Source organism: Pygocentrus nattereri, chromosome 3 (genome assembly GCF_015220715.1).
Source record: "Pygocentrus nattereri isolate fPygNat1 chromosome 3, fPygNat1.pri, whole genome shotgun sequence".
Classification (NCBI taxonomy): Eukaryota; Metazoa; Chordata; class Actinopteri; order Characiformes; family Serrasalmidae; genus Pygocentrus; species Pygocentrus nattereri.
Window position 1 is genome coordinate 18,653,674 of NC_051213.1, and position 23,151 is coordinate 18,676,824.

The 23,151-nt window shown below is 40.9% G+C and overlaps 1 protein-coding gene across 3 annotated transcripts; it reads left to right on the forward strand.

Moving 5' to 3' along the window:
* Positions 1–60: 60 nt before the first annotated feature.
* Positions 61–22,429, forward strand: pip5k1ab (phosphatidylinositol-4-phosphate 5-kinase, type I, alpha, b). 3 transcript variants are annotated; one of them, XM_017700453.2, is made up of 16 exons: positions 61–195; positions 4,839–4,873; positions 6,625–6,705; positions 8,016–8,146; positions 11,041–11,158; positions 11,416–11,568; positions 11,751–12,050; positions 14,103–14,326; positions 14,475–14,558; positions 15,761–15,809; positions 16,018–16,099; positions 16,257–16,427; positions 16,537–16,636; positions 16,756–16,818; positions 16,901–16,988; positions 17,093–22,429. In XM_017700453.2, the coding sequence occupies exons 1-16, from the start codon at positions 150–152 to the stop codon at positions 17,093–17,095; spliced, it is 1,728 nt and encodes a 575-aa protein (XP_017555942.1). In that variant the 5' UTR covers positions 61–149; the 3' UTR covers positions 17,096–22,429. The 3 variants fall into 3 exon arrangements, with proteins under 3 accessions (XP_017555942.1, XP_037392681.1, XP_017555943.1); XM_037536784.1 differs by lacking the exon at positions 61–195 and adding an exon at positions 542–634; XM_017700454.2 differs by lacking the exon at positions 61–195 and adding an exon at positions 2,085–2,926.
* The last annotated feature ends 722 nt before the right edge of the window (positions 22,430–23,151 follow it).

Here is a 23,151-nt window from a genome sequence, read left to right on the forward strand (position 1 = left end):
ATGACAGTAAAGGGTTAATTTTCAGCAGCAAGGCCTTTTCCATAGAAATGTGGGCCTGAGTGAGTGGCGGACGCCCAGAGAGAGACACAGGAGCGTCAGCAGCAGAAACTCCAGCTCAGCCTCGGGCTGCTGGATGAAGTCTGGGCAAAATGGCGACCGCCGGTCCCGCGGACTCGGGCTCGACTGCCCCGCCAGGTAACCAGCGACAGACTATTTAGCCGGTCTTCCGTTATAGTTACGCAGAAAAGCAGTTCTTCGGAGTCGCTTGGTGTTTGTCTATGTCTTGTCAGTTTGCCTCGCTGTCTAACGTTAGTCCGCCTGCTGGGGCGGCAGTTAATTATAGAAGCAGTGCTGATGTTCGGAAGCACGGAGCTGGAGCTTCACCCCGGGCATTCCCGACCCGCTCCGCTAGCTAACTTAGCCTGCGAGCTAATTTCACCACTTTAACACCCGGGGTGTAGGGATTGTTTTCGCCTTTCGGTACCGGCTATATCATCAGTGCTTTGGTAACACTGGGCCTGTGTAATCAGCTATATCGCGGGTTAAAACAGAAGCTTGCAACATTTAACGAACTAGCTGTTAGCCAGTACACTAGGTTAGCTGGCTAATCCACCGTTAGCGGAGCTGCTTTATTGTAAGTTGGCTGGATCATTGCTGGAGTCAGACTGGCTGTAAACGTTGGGATACAGTGTTTCTTAATCCGATTATCACCTCTAACGCTTCTCTGAACGCTTTGGGAGAGAGTGATGCTGGTTGTAGAGTACAACTAGCGACAGGATCAAATATAACAGGCTTAATTACTGTTGTACCCGCTAATTTAGCAAAATAAGTAACGTTAACCTTAGTTATTACGGAGCTAGCTCAGCCATCATGTGTTTCTTTCATGATCTCCAGTTTAGGCTCATGTTTTCTTGCGTTTTACGGATCTGATTAGTTTCTCTCAAGCTTTAGTATGCACTCCTAAATAAAGCGTAGCTATTCATGTGCATGTTATTATAGGACTGGCAGTGTTGTGTGGGGCTGTCTAATTTCAGCCACAACTGAAGGGACAGACATAGCAGAACACACTGACCAGTGCTGGGAAACTGAACCGAGTCAGGTTGCCGTTTAGTCGTATACACGTCTAGTATGTTAAATTGTTTGTCAGCTACGTGATTTTGTGCCATGTTTGTAAAGCAGCTCATATGTAGATAATTACTTCGTTCAGTGTGTAAATTGTCACAGGCTTCTCTTTTTCACGCACGTTTGCTTGTATCCTATGAATCATACGGCTGGCCATTCCTTGGTAATCTGGACTTCATTTGAACTGGAATAGCTGTCTTCCTTCTGTTCCAGTGTGAGGTTTCCACTCATTATTTGTGATTACTTGTTTTGCTCAGATTCTGCGGTGTGAAGCCCTTTAACCTTTAGAGAACCAGAGTAGAAATCTTTGGTTCCACAGTTCCACTTTACGAGAGCAGCGAGTTGGGGCTGGGGAACAAGGCTTAATCTGTATGATCAATGTCAAATAATCTGATCAAGAACTATATAGCCCCTCTTTTCAGTACCACAAGGACACAGGAACTTGGTACAGAAAACTGTTCTTAGCCTGTTTTACCCCAAGTGTGTAGTTAGGGCCGTAGTTCTGACAGCTTTATTGAACATTGCATTTTATGGCAGTATCATATAGCCCTACTTCACATGGTTACGAGCAAGATTTGGGAGGTCTTTCAGATTTATGAAACTGCTAATGAATTGTAGTTTTCTTTTTAGCAACCATGTCAGTCATATAAGCTTTTTTCTGCTATTTCTGCACTAATTAAGTGAAGGAGTTCATGTGGGCTGTGCTGCTACATTTCTCTCGTGGACATTGGAATTTTTCCCTTTCTAAAATATGTGCAACTAAATAAATATATAAACAAACATATATTCAAGAAAATCAGTAAACTGTGTTTATTGACACTAGGTTTGTATTTAATTCATGATCGATTACATTTGTCTTATTTGCTTTAATTTGACCACAGAGCTTTTTTTAAAAAATTTATTTAAAAGCAGTGTGTTTTGCTGTATCTATATTAGTGCTCAAAATTACGTCTTTATTTATTTATCAGAATGTCTTGATAACCTTTATTAATTCAACTTGAACCTAAACATAAAATCACATGAACTCAAGGTGAACATGAAACCTGGTAACTGTTTACTCTGTTTTCATCACCACCATCCAGAGTCTTGCTCTCATACCATTATGTTATGTTATGTGTTGTTTTGAGGGGAAACTGTATCCACTTTGCTGTTGCTTTTGTTGCTTAGCTGGTTGTTGATTTATCTCTAATTTTCCTTGAGCACAGTCCAGTGTAGTCTGCTGAAGGCATACTCTAGTGCTAAAGTTACTGATATTACTCATATTGCTGGCGTAAGTGGTGTATTTTGATTGTAAATTATACTTTAGGCTCTTTGTACTTTGGTGCTAAACAAATTCACAGCATTGCAGAAGCTTCAAATAACCTTAATCAGGAGAGCCTTTAACGGAACATGCTGTGTAAAAGCTGTATTTGAACACGAGGGCTACAGTTGCAGAGTCATAGCAACAGCAAACAAGCAGCTGGGTTTCAGGCTGGAACTACAGATGAGTCGAAGGGCCAAGCTAGAAATATGCATTAATTGTATTAACAGCTTATTGTGTTAGCACTTTTAAATAACATTGAAACCACAAAAAAACACTGTTCTAAACCAAGTCCAATCAACATTTCACATGATCTATTGCACTAAATCCAGTTAAATGGCTTAATTATGCTAAAACATGCAGTTGGTTACTTATTTAAGTACAGGTGAGATCCACGGTCAGAAAAGAATGAAACCGGCCTATGATTTGTTACGTGTTAAGAGAACCATTTTACCCCCGCAGACCTGAGGACTCCTTTCTGGAGGATGCTGGCTATTCAGAGAAGTACATGCATGGTTTTGCTGTGGTGACAGTTGTTCTTGTGTGTGTGGTGAAATTGATAAAGATCCAAATGTCCTCCTTTATCGTCATGAACCTACAAAAAAGTAAACAAAGCATATCTAACTTTATAACCTAATATGTTGTGCAGTGGTTAGTGATTGATAAATGAGGGGTATGTGCTTGGTTTTCTGTTAGACTTGAACATGAAGAAAGTATTTCCGTTTTAGTGGTATGTTGCTGTTTACCACCTGCTTATTTTAATACAGGAGCTGAGTTTTAGAAGTTTTAGATGTTTAGAAGTTTTAGCATGCTTACTGAAGATTTAGTTCTTAGTTTTACTAAGCTTTGTATGTTAATAAAAATGTTGGGTTCCATCTTGAGACTTAAGCAGGAGATGCATGTTGCATTTTTTGGCTTTATCTGTGATTTCAGCCTTCAAAATGTGTTAATGGATGATGATGATGATGATGATGATGATGATAACTGAAGGGGAAAAGATGTCTAGTTGTTTACCTGCTGTGTCTGGAGTGAAAAATAGAATCTGCATGATACTGAGAAAAAAATATTGTTGGTTAAATGATCAAGTTTGTGGTCTAGCTTACCTGTCACCTACACCAACAGCCTGCTCTAGAATTAATTATTACTAATTATAACAATAAAAAATTGCATACATATCTGACTGAGGCAGGTGATTGATGTGCTTCAGCAAATGTTGGTTCACATAACTGATATATTTTGAAATTCATAGCATTTCAAGTGTTTTAATAGTCAGCCAACAAGTTACAGTAATTGGGCGTCAGTTGGGACAGATATTTATGTGCCACGGTTTGGATGTGTAGTGTGAAAGTGTAATTGGCCCCCTGGCAGCCTATAATGAAAGGGTTTTTCCTGCTTGCACTTAGGTGTTGGTATCAGTATCGTGGTATAAGATGAAGCTAAATAGGTCCAACATAAACTGTAATGACCTTTTGCTTGCTAATATGTCCATGTCTCTTTGGCAGTAGGCCTGCATGGTATCTGAAATAATTCTCATAATATGTTCTTGCTAACAAAAATCGGGATTGTTGACTATATCAGGGCCCAGGACCTAACTTTATTTCGGGTGGTTTTCTTAGCCTTAACTGAGTAAATGAAAATCTGAGGTAGCTCCTACATGTTAAGAAACACATGCAAGTGGATGAGTGATTCCCAAAGCTACATGCACATGCTTTACATAATAAAATATTGTGTTTTTTGTCTGTGTTCACTTGTGGATGATTGGGGAAAACCATGAAGTATTAGATTTTCAAATTTTACAACTCCTCTGAGCCATGAGGACAATTAGGCTGAATAGAAATGCTTAGAGTAGAAAATCCAGTCAAAACATACAGAATGAAACAGTTTGAACCACTTTGATGATGAAATTAATTGTAATTTAGACTGCAATTTCTGTGACGTAAGAGACAGTGCTTTTAAGTATTAAACAGAGAAACAAATACCAGTGTGACAGATGAATGTTTGAATATACAGATTGTTCGGGCCAGCCCCAGAAATCTCAATCAGTTTGAAAGTTAAGTTTAAGTACAGCATAGAGTCCCAGGACATATGAATGTTCATAAACAAATTTGTCACGAACCCCAAACCAGCCAGCAAAACAGAACAGGGACACCTTGCACATATAATAAATGTAGGATATGGCTTCTTTTAAGTCTAAAGTATGGAGTCATGCCAGGGAACTTTGTGTAACATATTTAATGAAATTAAGCTTATTTAATGTAGCTTTATATGTAGTAACAAGTTGGAAAATCATAGTCATAGTTTTTGTACTGCTTTCATTATATTAAAAACCACATGTAAAAGATGGGTTTTTAGTCCTGTGGAATTTAAAATGTCCCCTCTTTCTTTTATCTTAACACATTTTCTTTCCTTTCTGAAGGGTCTAGTGGAAGTCGAAAAATGGCCTCACCAGAGGTGAGTGTTGAACACTGTTGTTTTTGTTTGCATATTTGTTGTAATGAACTGCCAGCCAAGTTTATAGCATGTACCAGACATTCAAATGTAGACTTTTTTAAACTCTCTTCTTCCAGTTAATACACGAATATTGTTTTTCATACTACTAAGCTGGGGTGTTGTAAACCTATTTGTGCAACTTATTGTTAAAGTTAAGTAAGTTAAGTGATACTTTTTTTAATCCCACAAATGGGGAAATTCCACCTCTGCGTTTATCCTTTCCGTGAAGTGAAACATCACATACACACTAGTGAATACACACTAGTGAATACACACACACAAGGGGGCAGTGAGCAAACTTGCCTGGAGCGGTGGGCAGCCCTGTCCACGGCACCCGGGGAGCAATTGGGGGTTAGGTGTCTTGCTCAAGGACACCTCAGTCATGGACTGTCGGCACTGGGGATCAAACCGGTAACATTCTGGTCACAGGGCCAGTTCCCTAACCTCCAGCCCATGACTGCCCCTTAAAAACTTATTTGTATGTACTTTTTTCTATAAATCTATAAAACACATATATTTGTCTTTCACAATACTTTTGTAATCCAGTATACTGGGGTATTTTCCTCAAGTCTTTGTGGGAATATGAGGATTTTTATGTCTCAGCAAGGGGTGGGCAATATGATGATGATATTTTATTATTATCATTAATATTTTTTTATATGTGGCACTACATGTTCTGTTTTCTTTGTTTCTTTGTTATTAAATCTCAGGAAAAACTAAATATCATTATGCATATCATGTATATTGAAAATGTGTTTTCACTGTGTCATGCTATTTTTGCCATATTGCCCATTCCTACTTTTAGCCCTTTATATTGTTACCCAAAACTGTATTAGAGGTTTGATTTGGGTTCTCCTCTTATCTGAGCTTTTTGCTCTATTAATCTTGAAGTTGTGCTCCCATTTACTTTTAGACTGTAATAATGCTTCAGATTTTGCAGCCTCAGGATATCTGTATTTGAGCAGTGATTTTTGAAATGGCTTCAGCACATTTTGTGCAATTTAAAACCCATATTAAAAAAAAAAAACTATAGTGGAAGGAAAACAAAGTATGAATAACAAAAGAATAGAAAAGGTATTTGAGGCCAGCTTTTTAAGCTGACTTGGAACAGTGAAATTTACTCTGAAAACCGTACCAATCCTCCATAACCATTCTGATGTGTGAGCTTCAGAATGAGAGCTGTGATTGCTGGCAGAGAAGATTAACAAAAGATCAGACACTTGGAATAAATTCAGAATGAAGATGCTCTGTGGAGCCCTGTTCAGTTCCTTTTTTTAACAAAATTTCTTTGTGCAGCTTTGGTTTGCATTTATGCCTACTGTGAAGCAATCTCTCTGAGCTATTTGGAAAGTTATATTTCATAACTTTAACCCAGAACCATAAGTCAGAAAATTTCTGACCTTTATGGATTCAAGGCTGTACTACTTTACTACTAATACTTTGGCTGAACTTTAATGTGAGAAGTGTTCAGTGTCTTTATTGTCCTACTATCAGTGTATTGAGTGAAGTTAAAGTTTTCATTCTCAGCAGATGTAAAATGCTTTGGATAGGTGGGAGTGCAGAGGGTTTTACTTTATGGGAATCAGTTAAAGCTGGTGGGTGATGAAATTGTTTGTTCCACTAGGTGAAGAAATGGGGCACCACATGCCTGTTTCTGTTCCCTATTAATATTTTTCCTCTTTCACTCTGTCATAATCACTCTCTCTGTCTAGGGTCCGGGGTCATCTCAGAGTATGAAGAAGACTATTGGCCACCGGGGTGTTGACCCTACAGGAGAGACCACCTACAAAAAGGTCAGCATGCAGTTACAGGTCTAAGGTCAGACTAAGGCCCATTCCTCTTTTTTTTTTTTCCTCACCCTTACCCCTTGTTTTCAAGTGTCACCTTTCTCCTTGGAACTGAGGTGCCAAAATGTAACTGCTGCACCATTTAAGATGGAACAAAACATTTAGCTAGCTAGTTACAGAGACATCGGCATACTATTTACATAGCCACATTTGTGCTTGTTGTGAAGAAAAGGTCTAATTTAGGGGTTTCCAATCTTATCTGCAGTGAGCTGGTGTGGCTGTAAGTTTTCATACCAAACAAGCAGAAGCACGCCTGATTCTACTTGTTTAGTCTGTCTTCAAACAACTGATTATGTGAACTCCTGCTTGGTTGGCATGAAAACCTGCAGCCCCGCCGGCCCTTTGTGGATAAGATTGGGCACCCATGGGCTAAGAAGTAGGGGCAAGTGGTGAAATTGGTTTGGGCCTCATCCTGCTGGAAAGTGGTGGGGGTTTAGAGGAAGGAAGGCGCCTGAATGTAAAGGGATATTCTTTAAATATGGCATTATTCTGAAAGCATTACATCTCATAGTCATCTAAATTAAGGGATAAGTGAGTAGCAATTTTGCTCCTGTATGTCATAAGGTCAGTTATTCAAAGCATTTAAAGAACTCTTCTGATCCCTCTTCTTTGTTGAAAATGTCACATTTACACCCTCTTTAGAAAAATGTCATGAACTTCTGCTTCCTCCAGAAGCTATGTCTACCATGTCTGTTGTGAAGTGAACTGTTGGATGTTTTTCCTTGGTGTCGTTTTGAGAAAAGCTAAAAATAAAATGTTGGCACAACAAACCGTCTCAGTGTTGGCTATATAGCTCCATAGCTACCAGCCCGGGAAACTGCTGGCTACTACTTCGTCTGTGACTGCCACTGAAGGGATTCAAATTTGGTTCTATGTGATTGAAAATAGCAGCTGTTGAAGCTACTTGTAAACCATTGCTTATGTCTGTTGAAAGCATCTCATGACAGTTTATCCTTACTGAAGCAGAAGAGAAGATTGTCTTCTTGTCTTAGAATTCACTTTGCATAGTCAATTTTGTCAGTATCCCACACCAAGTGTGGACCACTGACAAAAGCAAAGCATGAGAGAGAGAGAGAGAGAGAGAGATCTATTGATCTATATACAAAATCACAGAGTTCTACATTATGGTGTTCCTTTTAAGTTAAGTAAGATATATTTACAATTCCAGAAGTCTCATCTTTTTTAGGCTTTCAGACAGTAAGCTATGCACATAACTGCATTTAATTTCCTGGTTTATGCACTTTTTCTCCCATCAGACAACCTCATCTGCACTGAAAGGTGCGATCCAATTGGGTATCACTCATACGGTGGGGAGCCTGAGTCAGAAGGCTGAGAGAGATGTCCTAATGCAGGACTTCTATGTGGTGGAGAGCATCTTCTTCCCCAGGTGTGAGCGTGTTCTTTGTTTCTTTCTGTAATTTGTAGTGGGAGTTGAATTGTAGTACCTCCTCTAGTTGTGCACCACAGCTAAGTTTGCTCAGCTTGTGGTTTCCACACTTTGCCACACACTAGAAATTACTCTACTATTTATCCTTCCATCCATCCATTATCGTCCGCTTTTCGGGGGTTCCGGTTGTGGGGGCAGCATCCTAAGCAATGAGGCCCAGACCTCCCTTTCCCCAGCCACTTCCACTAGCTCTCCGGGGGGGATTCCGAGGCACTGGGCAATATAATCACGCCAGCGTGTCCTGGGTTTCCCCCGGGGTCTCCTCCAAAGTGGACTTGCCTGTGACACCTCCCAAGGGAGGCGTCCAGGAGGCATCCTAACCAGATGCCCGAACCACCACAGCTGACTCCTCTCGACGTAGAGAAGCAGCGGCTCTAATCAGAGTCCCTCCCGGATGACCAAACTTCTCACCCTATCTCTAAGGGAGAGTCCAGACACCCTGCGGAGGAAACTTGTTTCGGCCGCTTGTATTCGCAATCTCATTCTTTCGGTCATTACCCAAAGCTCATTACCATAGGTGAGGGTGGGAACATGGACCCGCACTGCTCCTCCTGAATCCAAGGTTGGACTATAAGCCGGACTCTCTTCTCCAGTACCCCTGCATAGACCTTACCAGGGAGGCTGAGGAGTGTGATTCCCCTGTAGTTGGAACACACCCTCCGGTCCCCCTTTTTAAAAAGAGGCACCACCACCCCAGTCTGCCAATCCAGTGGCACCGCCCCTCGCAATGTTGAAAAGGCGTGTCAGCCAAGACAGCCCCACAAGATCCAGAGCCTTGAGGAACTCAGGACGGATCTCATCCACCCCTGTAGCCTTGCCACCAAGCTTTTTAACTACCTTAGCGACTTCGGACTCAGTAATGGACAAGCTTATTCCCGTGTCCCCAGACTCTGCCTCCTCACTGGAGAACGTGTCGGTGGGATTGAGAAGGCACTGCTTCCCCCTTTTGAGTCGTCTGACGGTTTGCCAGAATCTTTTTGGAGCCAGCTTAGTCACTTTCCAAGGCCTCACCAAACTCCTCCCACACCCAGGTTTTTGCCTTGGCAACGACTGAAGCCGCAGATCGCTTGGCCTGTCGATACCTGCCAGCTGCCTCTGGTGTCCCACAGGCCAACCATGCCCGATAGGACTCCTTCTTCAGCTTGACGGCGTCTCTCACCTGGGGTGTTCACCACCAGGTTTGAGGATTACTGCCCCAACAGGCATCAACTACCTTGCGGCCACAACTACTGTCAGCCGCTTCAACAATGGAGAAACGGAACATGGCCCATTCTGAGTCAAGGTCCCTCACCTCCCCTGATATCTGGTCAAAGTTCTGATGGAGGTGTGAGTTGAAGATCAATCTGACAGGTTCTTCTGCCAGACGTTCCCAGCAAACCCTCACTATATGTTTGGATTTGCCTGATCTGACCGGCATCTTCCCTCACCACCAGGTGGTGATCAGTTGACAGCTCAGCTCCTCTCTTTACCCGAGTGTCCAAAACACATGGCCGCAAGTGTGATGACACGACTACAAAGTCAATCATTTAACTGCGGCCTAGGGTGTCCTGGCACCATGTGCACTTATAGACATCCTTGTGTTCAAACATGGTGTTCGTGATGGACAAACTGTGGTTTGCACAGAAGTCCAAAAACTGAACACCACTCGGGTTCAGATCAGAGAGGCCATTCCTCCCAATCACACCCCTTCAGGTCTCACTGTCATTGCCCACGTGAGCGTTGAAGTCCCCCAGTAGGACAATAGAGTCTCCAGGAGGAGCACTTTCAAGCACCCTTCCCAAGGACTCTAAAAAGGCTGGGTACTCTGAACTGCTGTTTGGTGCATAAGACAACAGTCAGGACCCGTTCCCCTATCCGAAGACGTAGGGAAGCTACCCTCTCATCCACCGGAGAAAACCCCAACATACAGGCACCGAGTTGAGGGGCTATGAGAAAGCCCACATCTGCCCGCCGCCTCTCACCATGGGCAACTCCAGAAAAGAATAAAGTCCAGCCCCTCTCAAGGAGATTGGACCCAGAGCCCAAGCTGTGTGTTGAGGTGAGCCCGACTATATCTAGCCGGTATCTCTCAACCTCGCGCACCAACTCGGGCTCCTTCCCCGCCAGTGAAGTAACATTCCAAGTTCCAAAAGCCAGATTCAACAACTGAGGATCAGAACGCCAAGGCCTACGCCTTCGGACATTGCCCGATCCACATAGCACCGAACCCCTACTACTGCCCCTCCCATCTGTGGTGGGTCGATGGGAGGGGGGACTCACGTAATTCCTTCGGGCTGGGCCCGGCCAGGCACCATGAGTAAATGCCTGGCCACCAGACGCTCGCCCCAGTAACCCTGATCGTGCAGGGTACACAAGTCCTGTTGTTTTTTTTGTTTTTTTTTTTTGTGTATTTTCATAGGGGTAATTATTGGTCACACTTTGTCTGACCTGTCACCTAGGACCAGTTTGCCCTGGGAGACCCTACCAGGAGCTTTTGCTCCAGACAACATAGCTCCTAGGATCATTCAAGCATGCAAACCCCTCCACCATGATAAGGTGGTGATCCATGGAGGGGTACTATTTATTCAATTCATAAATTCAGCTTTTATCACTCACTAGCTGTATGAGCTAGTTGTCACTCACTACCTTCTGTTATCTCACATTTCTTGCTTATTCTAAAATGAATATGGGCCCAGCTTGAAAAGACGTGCTGTAGCATGTAGCTGTAGCATGCACTTGGACTTATCTCTGCACTTTGACTTTGTAATTGAAGATACTATCTTGTTGTTTTTTGTCACCAATGAATGTATCTTTTTGTCTTTTTTTTTGTCTCTTTCTCTGTTTGTCACTTTCAGTGAAGGCAGTAATTTGACTCCTGCCCATCACCATGGTGACTTCAGGTTTAAGACTTACGCCCCCATCGCCTTCCGCTACTTCAGAGAACTCTTTGGCATTCGACCTGATGACTATCTGGTCAGCTAAAAACCCTACACAGCTTTGCTCACAAAAGCATTCATAGATTCTTGTCATTACCTGCATGTTTTCATACTTTGTCAATCCTGTATGGGAAGTTAGAACTTTATTGTTAAGCAGTTGGTTCCAAACTGTCTACATAAGTGGTATTTTTCTAATAACAATCATTGTCAGAGGTTCTTGCAGGAAAACAAAAAAAGTTAATCTCCTCCAAAAATATTTTTTGTAAACATTTCTGTGTGTGTGTGTGTCTGCAGTACTCCCTGTGTAATGATCCCCTGATAGAACTGTCTAATCCCGGAGCGAGTGGCTCTATCTTCTACGTTTCCAGTGATGATGAGTTCATCATCAAAACAGTCCAGCACAAAGAGGCTGAGTTCTTACAGAAACTACTGCCAGGATACTTCATGGTACATTTTCATTGTGATTGTGTGAGCATGTGTGTGCATATTCAGGTTCCTGTAGAAATGTAATTTGTTATAGAGAGATTACTGCAGTTATAATATTGTGCAGTACACAGAAGCCAAACTGAGGTGTGCCTTATTAGCTCTTGGTGTCTCACAGTGTTTTCCTGCATCCTCTTTCATGCTAGAATCTGAACCAGAACAAACGAACACTGCTGCCCAAGTTCTATGGGCTGTACTGCGTGCAGGCTGGGGGAAAGAACATCCGCATTGTGGTGATGAACAACCTGCTGCCGCGCTCTGTCCCTATGCATCTCAAATATGACCTGAAAGGCTCCACATATAAACGCCGGGCCTCACCTAAAGAGAGGGAGAAAGATGTACCCACACATAAAGATCTGGACTTTATGCAGGACATGCCTGAGGGCATCCAGCTAGAGCCAGACAACTACAACGCTCTCAGCAAGACAATCCAGCGAGACTGCCTGGTGAGTGTAGTCTGCCTTATGCTAATTATTAGTGAGCAAAGAAAGTTTAAAATCGGAACTTTTGTGACGTGATGATAGGGCTTCACAGTAAAGTACAACATATGTTGTACTTTAGATTCACTTTAGATTATCATCTAAAAGTAGGCTATGAACTCAATGCAGGACACCACACAGTGTGAGTGTGTGCTTTTCCAGGCTTACAGGATCAGATTAGATTCATTCACTTTTCAGCTCTTCAACATTCAGCATTTTTCCCTCTGATGTCTAGTACAGCATTTTCTGCTGATATTGGTCTGAGGCTTGTTTGTGTTGGAATAGACACAATGCACCAGCAGTGCCACATTTTGAAAACTATCCCAAAGTAAAATCTAATTAAACATGAGGGGTGAAGCTCTGTGTACTGAATCATGCAGTCAGGCAGTGTTCTGTTCATATTGATGATCACAATATTCCCAGAGATGTGGATTGTGAGTTTATCACAATAAAATATCATGTTGTCCATGCTTATGATTAACCTGTAATTGAATGTCGGGCTTAATACCATGCAGATTATGAACTCTTTAATTTCTCTGTAGATTGCATGTATCAGTATACTGTCAACAGTATTAATATCTTTAATAATATATTGACATGCCAAAAGTCATGGGATAGCAGTATATAAATTGATTATAAATTGGTGGGTGACTGCTTGGGTACGCCTACATCTGTATACGTTGTGAGGTATTATCTTGTGAATGAGGTTGAATGCGTGCTATCGTGCTCATGGCAAGGGTGACGTGAATTATCAGAGTTTGAATGAGGCATGATGGTGGCTGCCAGACTGATAGGATGTTCCATTTCCGAAGTTGTGTGGGCATTTAACGTTCCTCGATCCACAGTGTCGTGTGTACCGGGAATGTCATAAAAGGCATTAACACCCACAGTGGACAGCTGCTTAGTAATCGAGACTGGTGGCTAGAATTGTCCATGCAAACAGACAAATCACATCCACATTCGATGCAGCAGGCCCCACATGCATATCTCGCAGGTCAGTGCAGCGTTTTTAAGCTTCCATGGGATATGGGCGCAGAAGACCCACCAGAGTGCCTATGTTAACAACTGACACAGTGCCTCACCTGGGCTTGTGAGGTTGCTAACTGGACCCTAGAAAACTGGCAACATGTGGCGTGATCCGATGAGTCATGATACCAGTTGTTTCTGGCTGATGGTAGGGCTTCTTTATGGCACAGACCCCAAGAAGCCATGGACCCTAGTTGTCAACAAAACTGATGGTAATTCCATACTAATGTGGGGTATATTCTCATGGTATGGGTTGGAAACACTGGTCCGCTTAAACATGTCCTTGACCAGTGATGCCTATGTTTCCTTGTTTGGTGACCATTTGCAGTCCTTTGTGGACTTCATGTACCCCCACAGTGATTAGATATTCCAGCAGGATAATGCACTATGCCATTGGATCCAAGCAGTCCAGAATTGTTTCAAGTGCAGGATCTTGAGTATGCATCCAGTATGAGTATGCTCAATTGAGCTTATGTTGGGCGAACGTGCAGTCCATACCATTCGTCAGAATTCTCCAAAATGCTCCTTACAAATACCATGATGTCATGTTGAGTTGCTGCACTTCGCCAGGCTAGAAGGGGCCTCATGACTTTTGGCATATCAGTGTATGTATAAACAATTTTATGTATATGCACTGATCAGGCATACCTTTATGACTACCTCCTTGTTTCTAGACTCATTTTCCATTTTATCTGCTCCACTTATTATATGGGTGCACTTTGTAGTTCTGGTTAGTGTGTGTTGCACTGGTCTGAGTGGATCAGATACAGCAGTGTTCTTGGAGTTTTTAAACACCTCAATGTCACTGTTAGACTGAATAGACCACCAACCAAACATATCCAGCTAACAGCGTCCTGTGGGACGATTGAGCGTTGATCAAACAAGGAGGTGGTCATAATGTTATGCCTATGTATTTATACACAACTTGTCGGGCTGTAGTCATGAACCGTGTTCTGTAGTATCGGTATAGTGTTGATTGTTTGTGTGTATCAGCTGTTGCAGAGCTTTAAGATCATGGACTACAGTTTACTGGTTGGAATCCATAATGTGGATCAGGCATACCGTGTGCGTGTGGGGGCAGGGGACAGCAGAGGGGCAGAGGGCACAGTGACACCTGACCAGCGGAGGCCACAGGCCCAAAAAGCACTCTACAGCACTGCCATGGAGTCCATCCAGGGAGAAGCACGTGGGAGGGGCACATTGGACAGCGAGGACCAGTCAGTCACCTAGTGTTTCTCTATAACTGTCCTGCCCTTTCCTATCCTTTTATGCCCCCCTCATCAAAATTGTCTCCTTACAATGAGTTTATGACATATGTCACTGAGTTGTTTTTTTTTTTTTTTTTTTTTTTTTTTTCTTCTTTAGATGGGGAGGCATCCCAGCCCGGAACAGTAAAGGCGAGAGACTGTTGCTTTACATTGGCATTATCGATATTCTACAGTCATACAGGTAATTCAGCATGTCTGGTTCACTGTGGTTGTTTAGTCAGTTGACCTCTTTTACATTACAGAACAGAACTTTGAGACTTGTCAGTAGCTTTAAACTGTTAGATGATAGCATTTTGATAGTCTTTTGTGATTTTTAGTCAAGCTGGATGATTTAAATATCAGAAAACAAGCCATATATATTTTCTTTTTCATAATACTTGTCTTGATCTGTTTTCTTTGTGTTTAGTCATAAATCAGTCCTGGTTGTCTGTTTCAGAACATTCTGTGGTGGCACTTGTTTTTTATTTATTTATTTATTTATTTATTTTTTAGTAAACGTGGCCATTATAGTTCAACTAGAAGCTGTGTGATCCCCCACCTTTCAATGATAGTATCGTCAGTCAGTCAGAGGCATGATTGTACAATAGTATATTGCGCTTGATCTCACAAGCCTGTTCGTCAGTCAGGTGACTGTAGACTAGTTAAGTTGATTCCCTTGACAAACGTTTCCAACATGAGATTTGTTCTTTCTGTGACCAATTTCCCCAAAGTGTGTTCGAAGTTTGAGTGAGCCTGTCATGAAATTTTAGCTGGTGATTTAATTGCCATGAATAATTGCAATTAGCAGTTTGACTTTTTTTCCATTCATTGTATGCAGTTATTAAAGTATAGACTGAGTAAGGCTGATTAGCTTTCCAGTGCAAACAACTGTTACTCACTGCTGCCCAAATGTTATAGCACAAAATTAGACATATTGTTCTTTTTGTGTAACCTGTTAACATGTCTCAATGATTTCTGCTTTCTGTTACTTGTGTTTGCCTCAACCCAGCTGATGAAAACACATCCAATTCACATTCTCTTTGTTGTGATATGATTGTGAAAGCTAGTAATAGCTAAGGTCTGCTTTTTTTTTTTTTTTTTTCTTTTGCAATTCTTTTATACATATGCTTCAGAAATTTTATATATATATATATATATATATATATATATATATATATATAATGTGTGTGAATGTGTGTGTGTATATGTATTTTGTAAATATATAATGATGTGGTAAGTTTTCATTACCATGGCGACTGCCATGTTGCTGCTTTGCCAGGAAAATGCAAGTCTTTCTTTTAAGCAAATGATTGAAGTCTTTGAGATAGTGATGCTTTAACATTCTGTTGTGGTCCACATGTATCTTGATCACTCACTGTTTTCTTTAAAAATGTGCCTTTGTAGGTTCATCAAGAAGTTAGAGCATTCCTGGAAGGCACTTGTTCACGATGGGGTAAGATATTAATCAGTCTGTTCCTATATTAGTTGAATTCAGCATATTTTAGTAGCATATTCTCTAGAATGGTAGCAGGCTACTGGCTGTTCTTTTCAGGAACTAATATAATAATTTAATTAATGGTTATTTGATTGAGCTTCTCTTTGGTGAATGGTATTTGCTGGTTATTTGATGTTATTTGTCTGTGGCTGTTTCTGCTCTGCAGGATACAGTGTCTGTCCACAGACCAGGCTTCTATGCTGAGAGATTCCAACGCTTCATGTGCAGCACCGTGTTTAGGAAAGCATGTAAGGCTTTTTACTTTCAAATTCCTGCGATCATGTTTTTCTTCCATGTAACTTTCCCGTCAGCCATGTACCTCTTCATTTATTTATTTATTAATCTGTTGGAAATGTGAAGTGTTTTTTTCTTCTTGATCTTAGTTTGTGCTGCTTTTGTCACTAGTGAAGTCGTCCCCATCAAAAAAGAGTCGGGGAGGCTGTGGTCAGAGTGTCGTCAGGAGGCTTGCCATGGGCAACGCTCCTCCAGCAGCCCAATCGAGCAGTCACACGCTGCCGGACTCTCGCCTCGTCTACCGACCGCACCTTATCCAGTCTGATGTAGACACAGAGAGTGGTAAGGAATAAAAAGGAAAATGGGACAGGAGAAATCAAGAGGTGTTAAATCATAGTTGAATGACAAATTTTATTTATTATTATTATTATTATTATTTTTTTTTTTTTAGGCATGCAGTCAGGCAGACCTGATTTGCTTCCTATGACCCCTCCCTTGGCTGGAACCTCCAGTGAATTTGCAACCACTAATTCTTCACTGCCCCCACTCAGGTACCCTCACACCAGGCTCACTCAGTTCAGTACAAGGGCATTTATTATTTAGCCTTTTTAGAGTATATTTATTTATTTGTTTGTTACTGGTAGTGACGCTGCATTAATTTTTTTTGCAGGTCAGTAGGGGTGGAAGTGCACAAATCTGCAAGCACAGAACCTGACAATGGCACCCCCCACTGGTAAAATGAAACACATGCATTTACAAATTTGAATTTCTTTAGTGTTTTGCTGGATGCCTTAAGTCTGCTCTCCCTCTTACAGTTTGGGAGCTGAAGCTGTGGATGAACAGTTCGGTAATGAAGATGCTATTTCTCTCAAAGACATCATTCCAGAGACCAACATTTGTTTTGTAAGTCCCATCCCGGTGTGTGCTTTACTGGCCATTCCCATTGACTACATCAAAACAGAAAAAGAAAGAAAAAAAGCTTATTCTTCTTCTTTTTTTTTTTACAGTAAAAGAAAAGTAAGCCCGAAGACATTATGCATGGAAAGGAGGGTAAAGAAAATGGGGAAGAAGAGCCTCAGATCAGTTGAATGATATGCCCTATCTTCCTGTGGGAGAGTACTGGAAGGAAGCCCAAACCTTTGAAGTGACTCCACAGTGGTTAAGAAGAGAAGTAGAGAAGATACAGTGTGTGAGAGAGGCTCTCTTCTCTCCAACACAGGGTATGCTGCTATAACTCCAGCTGTTAACTACAAACTTCCTTCTTGGAGCTTCAGTCACCTTTCTCAGTCAGATGCTTCACCTAAATCTTAAATGCTCATATTTCATGCCAATCCTGTCTACATAATTTGACATTTCTATAATACTAAAATATGAAATGTTCTGTTTTCTGATATTGTGATTTAAGTTTTTGTTGTACATTTTTATTAATCTTTGACAGTGGTGATGCTAGGTGTTACAAATTCATTCAAATCAGAGACTTTGTTAATTTAGTCCTCTGATGGATTTGTTACTTGATACCTATAACCTAGCAGATGATATGAAAAGCCAGTATCTGTAGGTTGGAGAAGTGTGTTCAGGTGTGCTAGATGAGGAGTACACAATACATAATTTGGTCCTTCTCTAAACTACACTGTTGTGGCTGGGACTGTTGACACTTCATACTGCAGTGTTATGTAATTATCAATAGAACAGCCTAAGAGTGCAGAATTGCTTTATACATCTGCATGTGCAGATGCTACATGGCACTAACAGGATTTCAGTTTTAGACACCCTATCATGTTTAAGACCCATTAAACTTGGTGATGGTATTTCCTCATTTTTATATTTGAGTGAGTTCAAATTTGGATTTGCTTTTCTGGCCTCCCCTCTGTTGAGATCTGTGCCCTGTGAAAATGTTGGTGTGTGATGAGATGAGAAAAATGAACACGCACCCAATCTTCCACTTACCAGTTAATGGTAATTTGACATACTCAATATCTGAATGTTCACAATTTCAGAAGCCTTTGTAATAAGTACCTTTTTCTCCTCTGAAAGAAGCTTTTTTTTGTGTGTGTGAAAGCAGATTTTTTTTTTTTGTCTTTGTTATTCTGTATTCTGCTTGTTTTAATGTGTTTCTGTGCCAGTTGTTTGAGTTCTTTTTGTGTGAAATGTTAAGTGTTATTCTAATCACTGATTTCCTTAACCTGTGTGCATTTGAATGTTGTGTGTGTTACCAACAACCCCCCCCCCCCCAACCCAGTTATTGGCAAACAAATGTTTTAAAAGGGCCAACCAGTAGTCTAGCTTCATACTTGGGTGAGCATGCTCTTCTTTACATCCACTTGTCTGCTTAATGCCAATGTAATGCCAATGGCCTTCAATTAATTGATGTACTGTATCTTTGTAAATAGTTTTGTACATAATTATTAATGTTTTTTATATTTGTGTACTTGTAGGCTAAATGACTAATGTGCTCTTATGAGGCAGTAGGTATTGTCTAAGTTAGGAAATTAACGAATTGCTTGTTTGCTGTTGCATCTACTCAGCATGCCTTGAATACAGCTATATTTACAGTATATCTTTCTGATTTCTGTTGGATACAGAAAATATTTAGACTCTATGGACCAACCGGCATTAATTATGCAATTAGTTACTTCAGCTTCATGCTGATGTGTCGTTGGTGTATTTGCAATCATTTACCTCATCTAAAAGTGTTGAACTCTACATCCAGTGCTTTATTATATTTTGCTTTAGTAAAAAAAGCCTTTTACTAGCACATTTTATTTCCCCTGTTATCTGTGTTCGCTTCTTAATTTAGTATTCTTTTGCACAAAAAGTGTGAAAGGGGTGTGGTGTTTTGTTTTTTGCTTGTTTGTTGTTTTTTTTTTTTTCTTTTTCGAATCATGGACAAAAATCCGTGGTGTGTACTAACTCTGTTGATGTACAGTTTCCATTTTTCATTAGGGGCAGTGTGAAGCTGTTTTATAAACTGCACTATGGAAGTATTTTAATTTGCCCTAATTTTGTGTTTGGTCCTTTGAATAATCGGTGCAATGTGGGACCAAACATTCATGTACTTTCTAGTAGGCTGCTGAGCTTAACCTGCGAATAACTGTTTTTGCAGTGGAGAACTGAGCTCTTTCACTAGGATCCAGGTGTTTGAAGGTGTATGAGAGTACAGCTGTGTGTATGGCAGTACAATGGGAATGGCATGATTTACTGTCTTCACTGGACAGAATGCCAATATGCCGGGTCATTTAGGCAATTAGTGTTCTTTTCTAAGCCAGCAGTGCAGAAAGATGCCTGACATCAGGCTTCATTATATATCTACATGTAACTAAACAGTAAATGGAACAGGACTTTGTCCATGGCCTTTTTGTTAGTTTGAGTTTATACTTTGGTAGAAAACTGACTATTTATGCCATTTATGTATACTTTTTGTAAACATAAACAGTATAAATATTCTGGATTACTGAAACACTTTAGAGGCCTAGATCATAGTCTGCCTAACACTGTAGTGAAATGATCGCTACATTAAGAATGGCTAAACTGTTTACCTTGATGAGTGAAGGAGATAAGGGCACTGAAGTCAACAGAGGAGTAGCTGGAAGAATGAGGTCTACAAGATATGTAGTTAAAATGCAGAGAGAATGTTGTTACAGGTTTTTTCTTTTTTTTAATTATTATTTATTTTTATTAAGAGATTTTCCAACCCTGAACATAAGTGGCATTTGAGACAGTAAGTTATTTTCAAGGTCTTAAATAAGCACTGATTGTATGAAGTGATCATTATTTTTGCACTCTCTACTAAAGAGTATTCCTGGACTTTGTCTACTCAGCCATGGTTTGAAATGTGGCTTAGGTCTGGTCACCATATATTTGGGCATGTAAAATGACTTCAATACAGGAATGGCATTCATTCATACAAAAATGGCAGAGTAACACTACTGCACCAACTGTAGACCTTAAAATGATCCTTGAAAGACAAAAAACTGCAGTGGATGCAAAGGCATGGACTAAACTGCAAGCTAAATAGGAAGTTGAGAAGATTTTAAATGCCGTGGGGGAGAAACTACTGCAGAAGTTGCAAGATTTTGCAGGGATTGATGAAGTGGACCTTGAGGCTTGTGTGATATGGTCCAGAGACTAAGGCCCAATCCCGTTTCACCTCTTGCTCCAAGCACTTAGCCCTACCCCTCCGTTTCGCGCGTTCACGTCTAGGGGTAGGGTTGTCCCGACTGTTGTTGAGATGGAGGGGTAGGGTGAAGTGTTAGGGCTACATGGATCTTCAAACAGAGATTTTTCAGAGGTGCACTGCAAACAGAGGGTTATGAGAAAATTCCCAGAATGCTATACGAATCATCAGCAAGATGGATGCACAAGTGGCCAAAGAGACACATAAATTTAAGTATTTCTCTGTTAAAAAGCCGTTGTATTGTAAGAGAATCATTGTAATAGCGTTTTATGGTCATTTCCTTCATAACACGCATAAAAGTCGCTAGTAATATGCTGATGTCTCTGTCGCTACCTGGCAAAATTTACCTTAAAATTCTACCTTAAATGGTGCAGCAGTTACGTTCTGATACGTGAGGTTGCCTCACCATTTAAGGTGGAATGGGAAAATTCAATCACGAAGCTGGCGATTAATTTTTTTGGGGGGGGGGGGCGGAGAGGGTGGTTCTGGGAAGAGGGTGGTTCTGGGCAAATGGCTTGCACAATTTCTTTCTGTCACATCCTGGTTCATGTCTGGGCCACAAGTAGTCATAATTTGGCACATTGCAACATGACAGCTTCCAGGGGCTACAGACTTGTGCAAAGATTGTTGCGTCCTGGTCAGACTTAGAGCACAAAGTAAAATGTACATTTTAGCTCACTAAACAAACATTTGTGATTGTCTGTGGACTGGTCTCGAATGTTATCGGTTTCAATTTGAGAGATCCAATGTTTTACAAGTGCATTTTAGCTATGAAAAAGAAGTTTTCTGGATTCAGTTGTTTCACATCTCAATATTCTCTCCATGTTTACAGTCTACTTCTCAGTATTCATTTTCTTTTTTAGCTTAGAAATAACATTTAAAATATGTGTATATTTAACATTTTTCATGAACTGCCAGAAATTGTAATTACATGTATTGCCATCATGTCCAGATTATTAACAAATGACACATTTACAAGAGACCATAGTCCTTTCTATTGACAGGCCAGGGGCAAAATATACTGCAGCACTGATTGGTTATTTACGCTACTCTGTGACTTTTGTGCAGCAGATGACCTTTTTTAACCATATGGTGCATTCCTGGTGTCTTTAGACTTGTTGCTTATTTTCATTGAAAGCTTCTGGAGTGACTGAAAAAAATCAGGCCTTTTTGTGTGACCTCACTAATTCAAACTGCAAAACATGACATCTTTGTCTAAAGCCTAGCCTGTGTATAAAGCCTTACTTCTGAGTCTGCATTCAAAATATCATCATAAACTATCTAGCCTCTTTTTTTTAGTGGAATTTATTTGAAGACATCTTATTTGGTTTGCATTTCTCAACAACATACAACATGCTCTGATCAAACTAACACACAGCCTCATGGAAGTGGCTATAGCCTTTGTGTCAGTATGGGTCAATCATTTGAATTTTAATTTGCATAAATGGTGAATGCGCAGTTCTTTGATACAGTACTTTAGAATACTTTACTGTATGTCATGTGGGTCTTTTCAGTGGTTTTGTTTTGTTGAACAAATTCCAGCAAGTAATGAATGAAAACTGACTAATGCACAACAGACACATCAGTCTTGCACAGTTCACCGGGAATTGTATGCTGGCAACAAAGACACTACATTAAGCATATAAACTATTGCAATATGAACATTTCTGCCAACTTGAGTTTTGGTAATCATATTTATTAAGGACTTTTTTGTACCTTTTAGGATTACATGCATTTTCAATATTCTATGTACTCTAGATGATTGTACTTATCGTGAACAGACAGAAAATCATTTCTGAAACTGCATCTCTGACAAAGGGTGGAGTTTGACACACTGTACACTGTGTTTCAGATGTTTTTAGTTGTGTTTAATGTATTCTACATTACAGTTCTGTAAAAGCTCTTCCTATTGTTTTTTAAACATATGAATGTCTGGCAGTTTCAGGATGACTGACTGCCATAAATGCTTTGATGGCTATATTTTTACTTGGCCTGTGTAAAATGTGGATATGTATATAAGCAGTCACAGAAATGCCTTGTTCCCTCTTTGTGTCTGCCGCCTGTCTTTCCATACATCTTTTGTGAAGTGGTGGTGGTGTTTTTTCACATTATCTCTCTGATTGTAAATTGGCTAAAATGCTTTGAAGTAATAAAAAAAAATATTTTCTAAGTCCTGGCTACTTGGTTGTTTTCTGGACTGACTCAAACAAAAATCTATATACAGTAGAAGTCATTTAGGTGAGAATGTGATTAAAATTTGGGTGGCATGGTGGTGCGGTGGGTAGCACTGGCGCTTCACAGCAAGGAGGGCCTGGATTTGATTCCCCAGTAGGGCGACCGGGGTCCTCTCTGTGTGGAGTTTACTTGGTCTCCCTGTCTCTCTCCCACAGTCTAAAGACATGCAGTCAAGCCAATTGGACATGCTACATTACCCCTGGTGTGTGTGATTGTGTGTGTGTGTCTGCCCTGCGATGGACAGGCGACCTGTCCAGGGTGCATCCTGCCTTCCGCCCGATGACGGCTGGGATAGGCTCCAGCACCCCCCGCGACCCTAAATACTAATTTTTCAGCAATACTATTGTAAGTAGTTCTCCTGGGGACTGTATGAATCCAAAATGACTCAAAATGGAGTTATAACTGAAGTCTGGGGGAAGGAGCATGGCTGAAACCCTTCTTTCAGTCTAATGCCCTATAAATAAATATAAATGCCCTATAAGTGTTCGCATCAGTGTTCCTCAGTCCTGCATCAGTTCTACTACAGCTATGAAGGGGATCTGGCTTTCTAGCTACAGGCAGAAGCTGTCCAGAATTCCAGCCCAAGTTCTCAGAGTTCTCCCCTCTCCATCAGTCTTCCCTCATACTGCCATCCCATGTTGAAGGCATGGTCTGAAC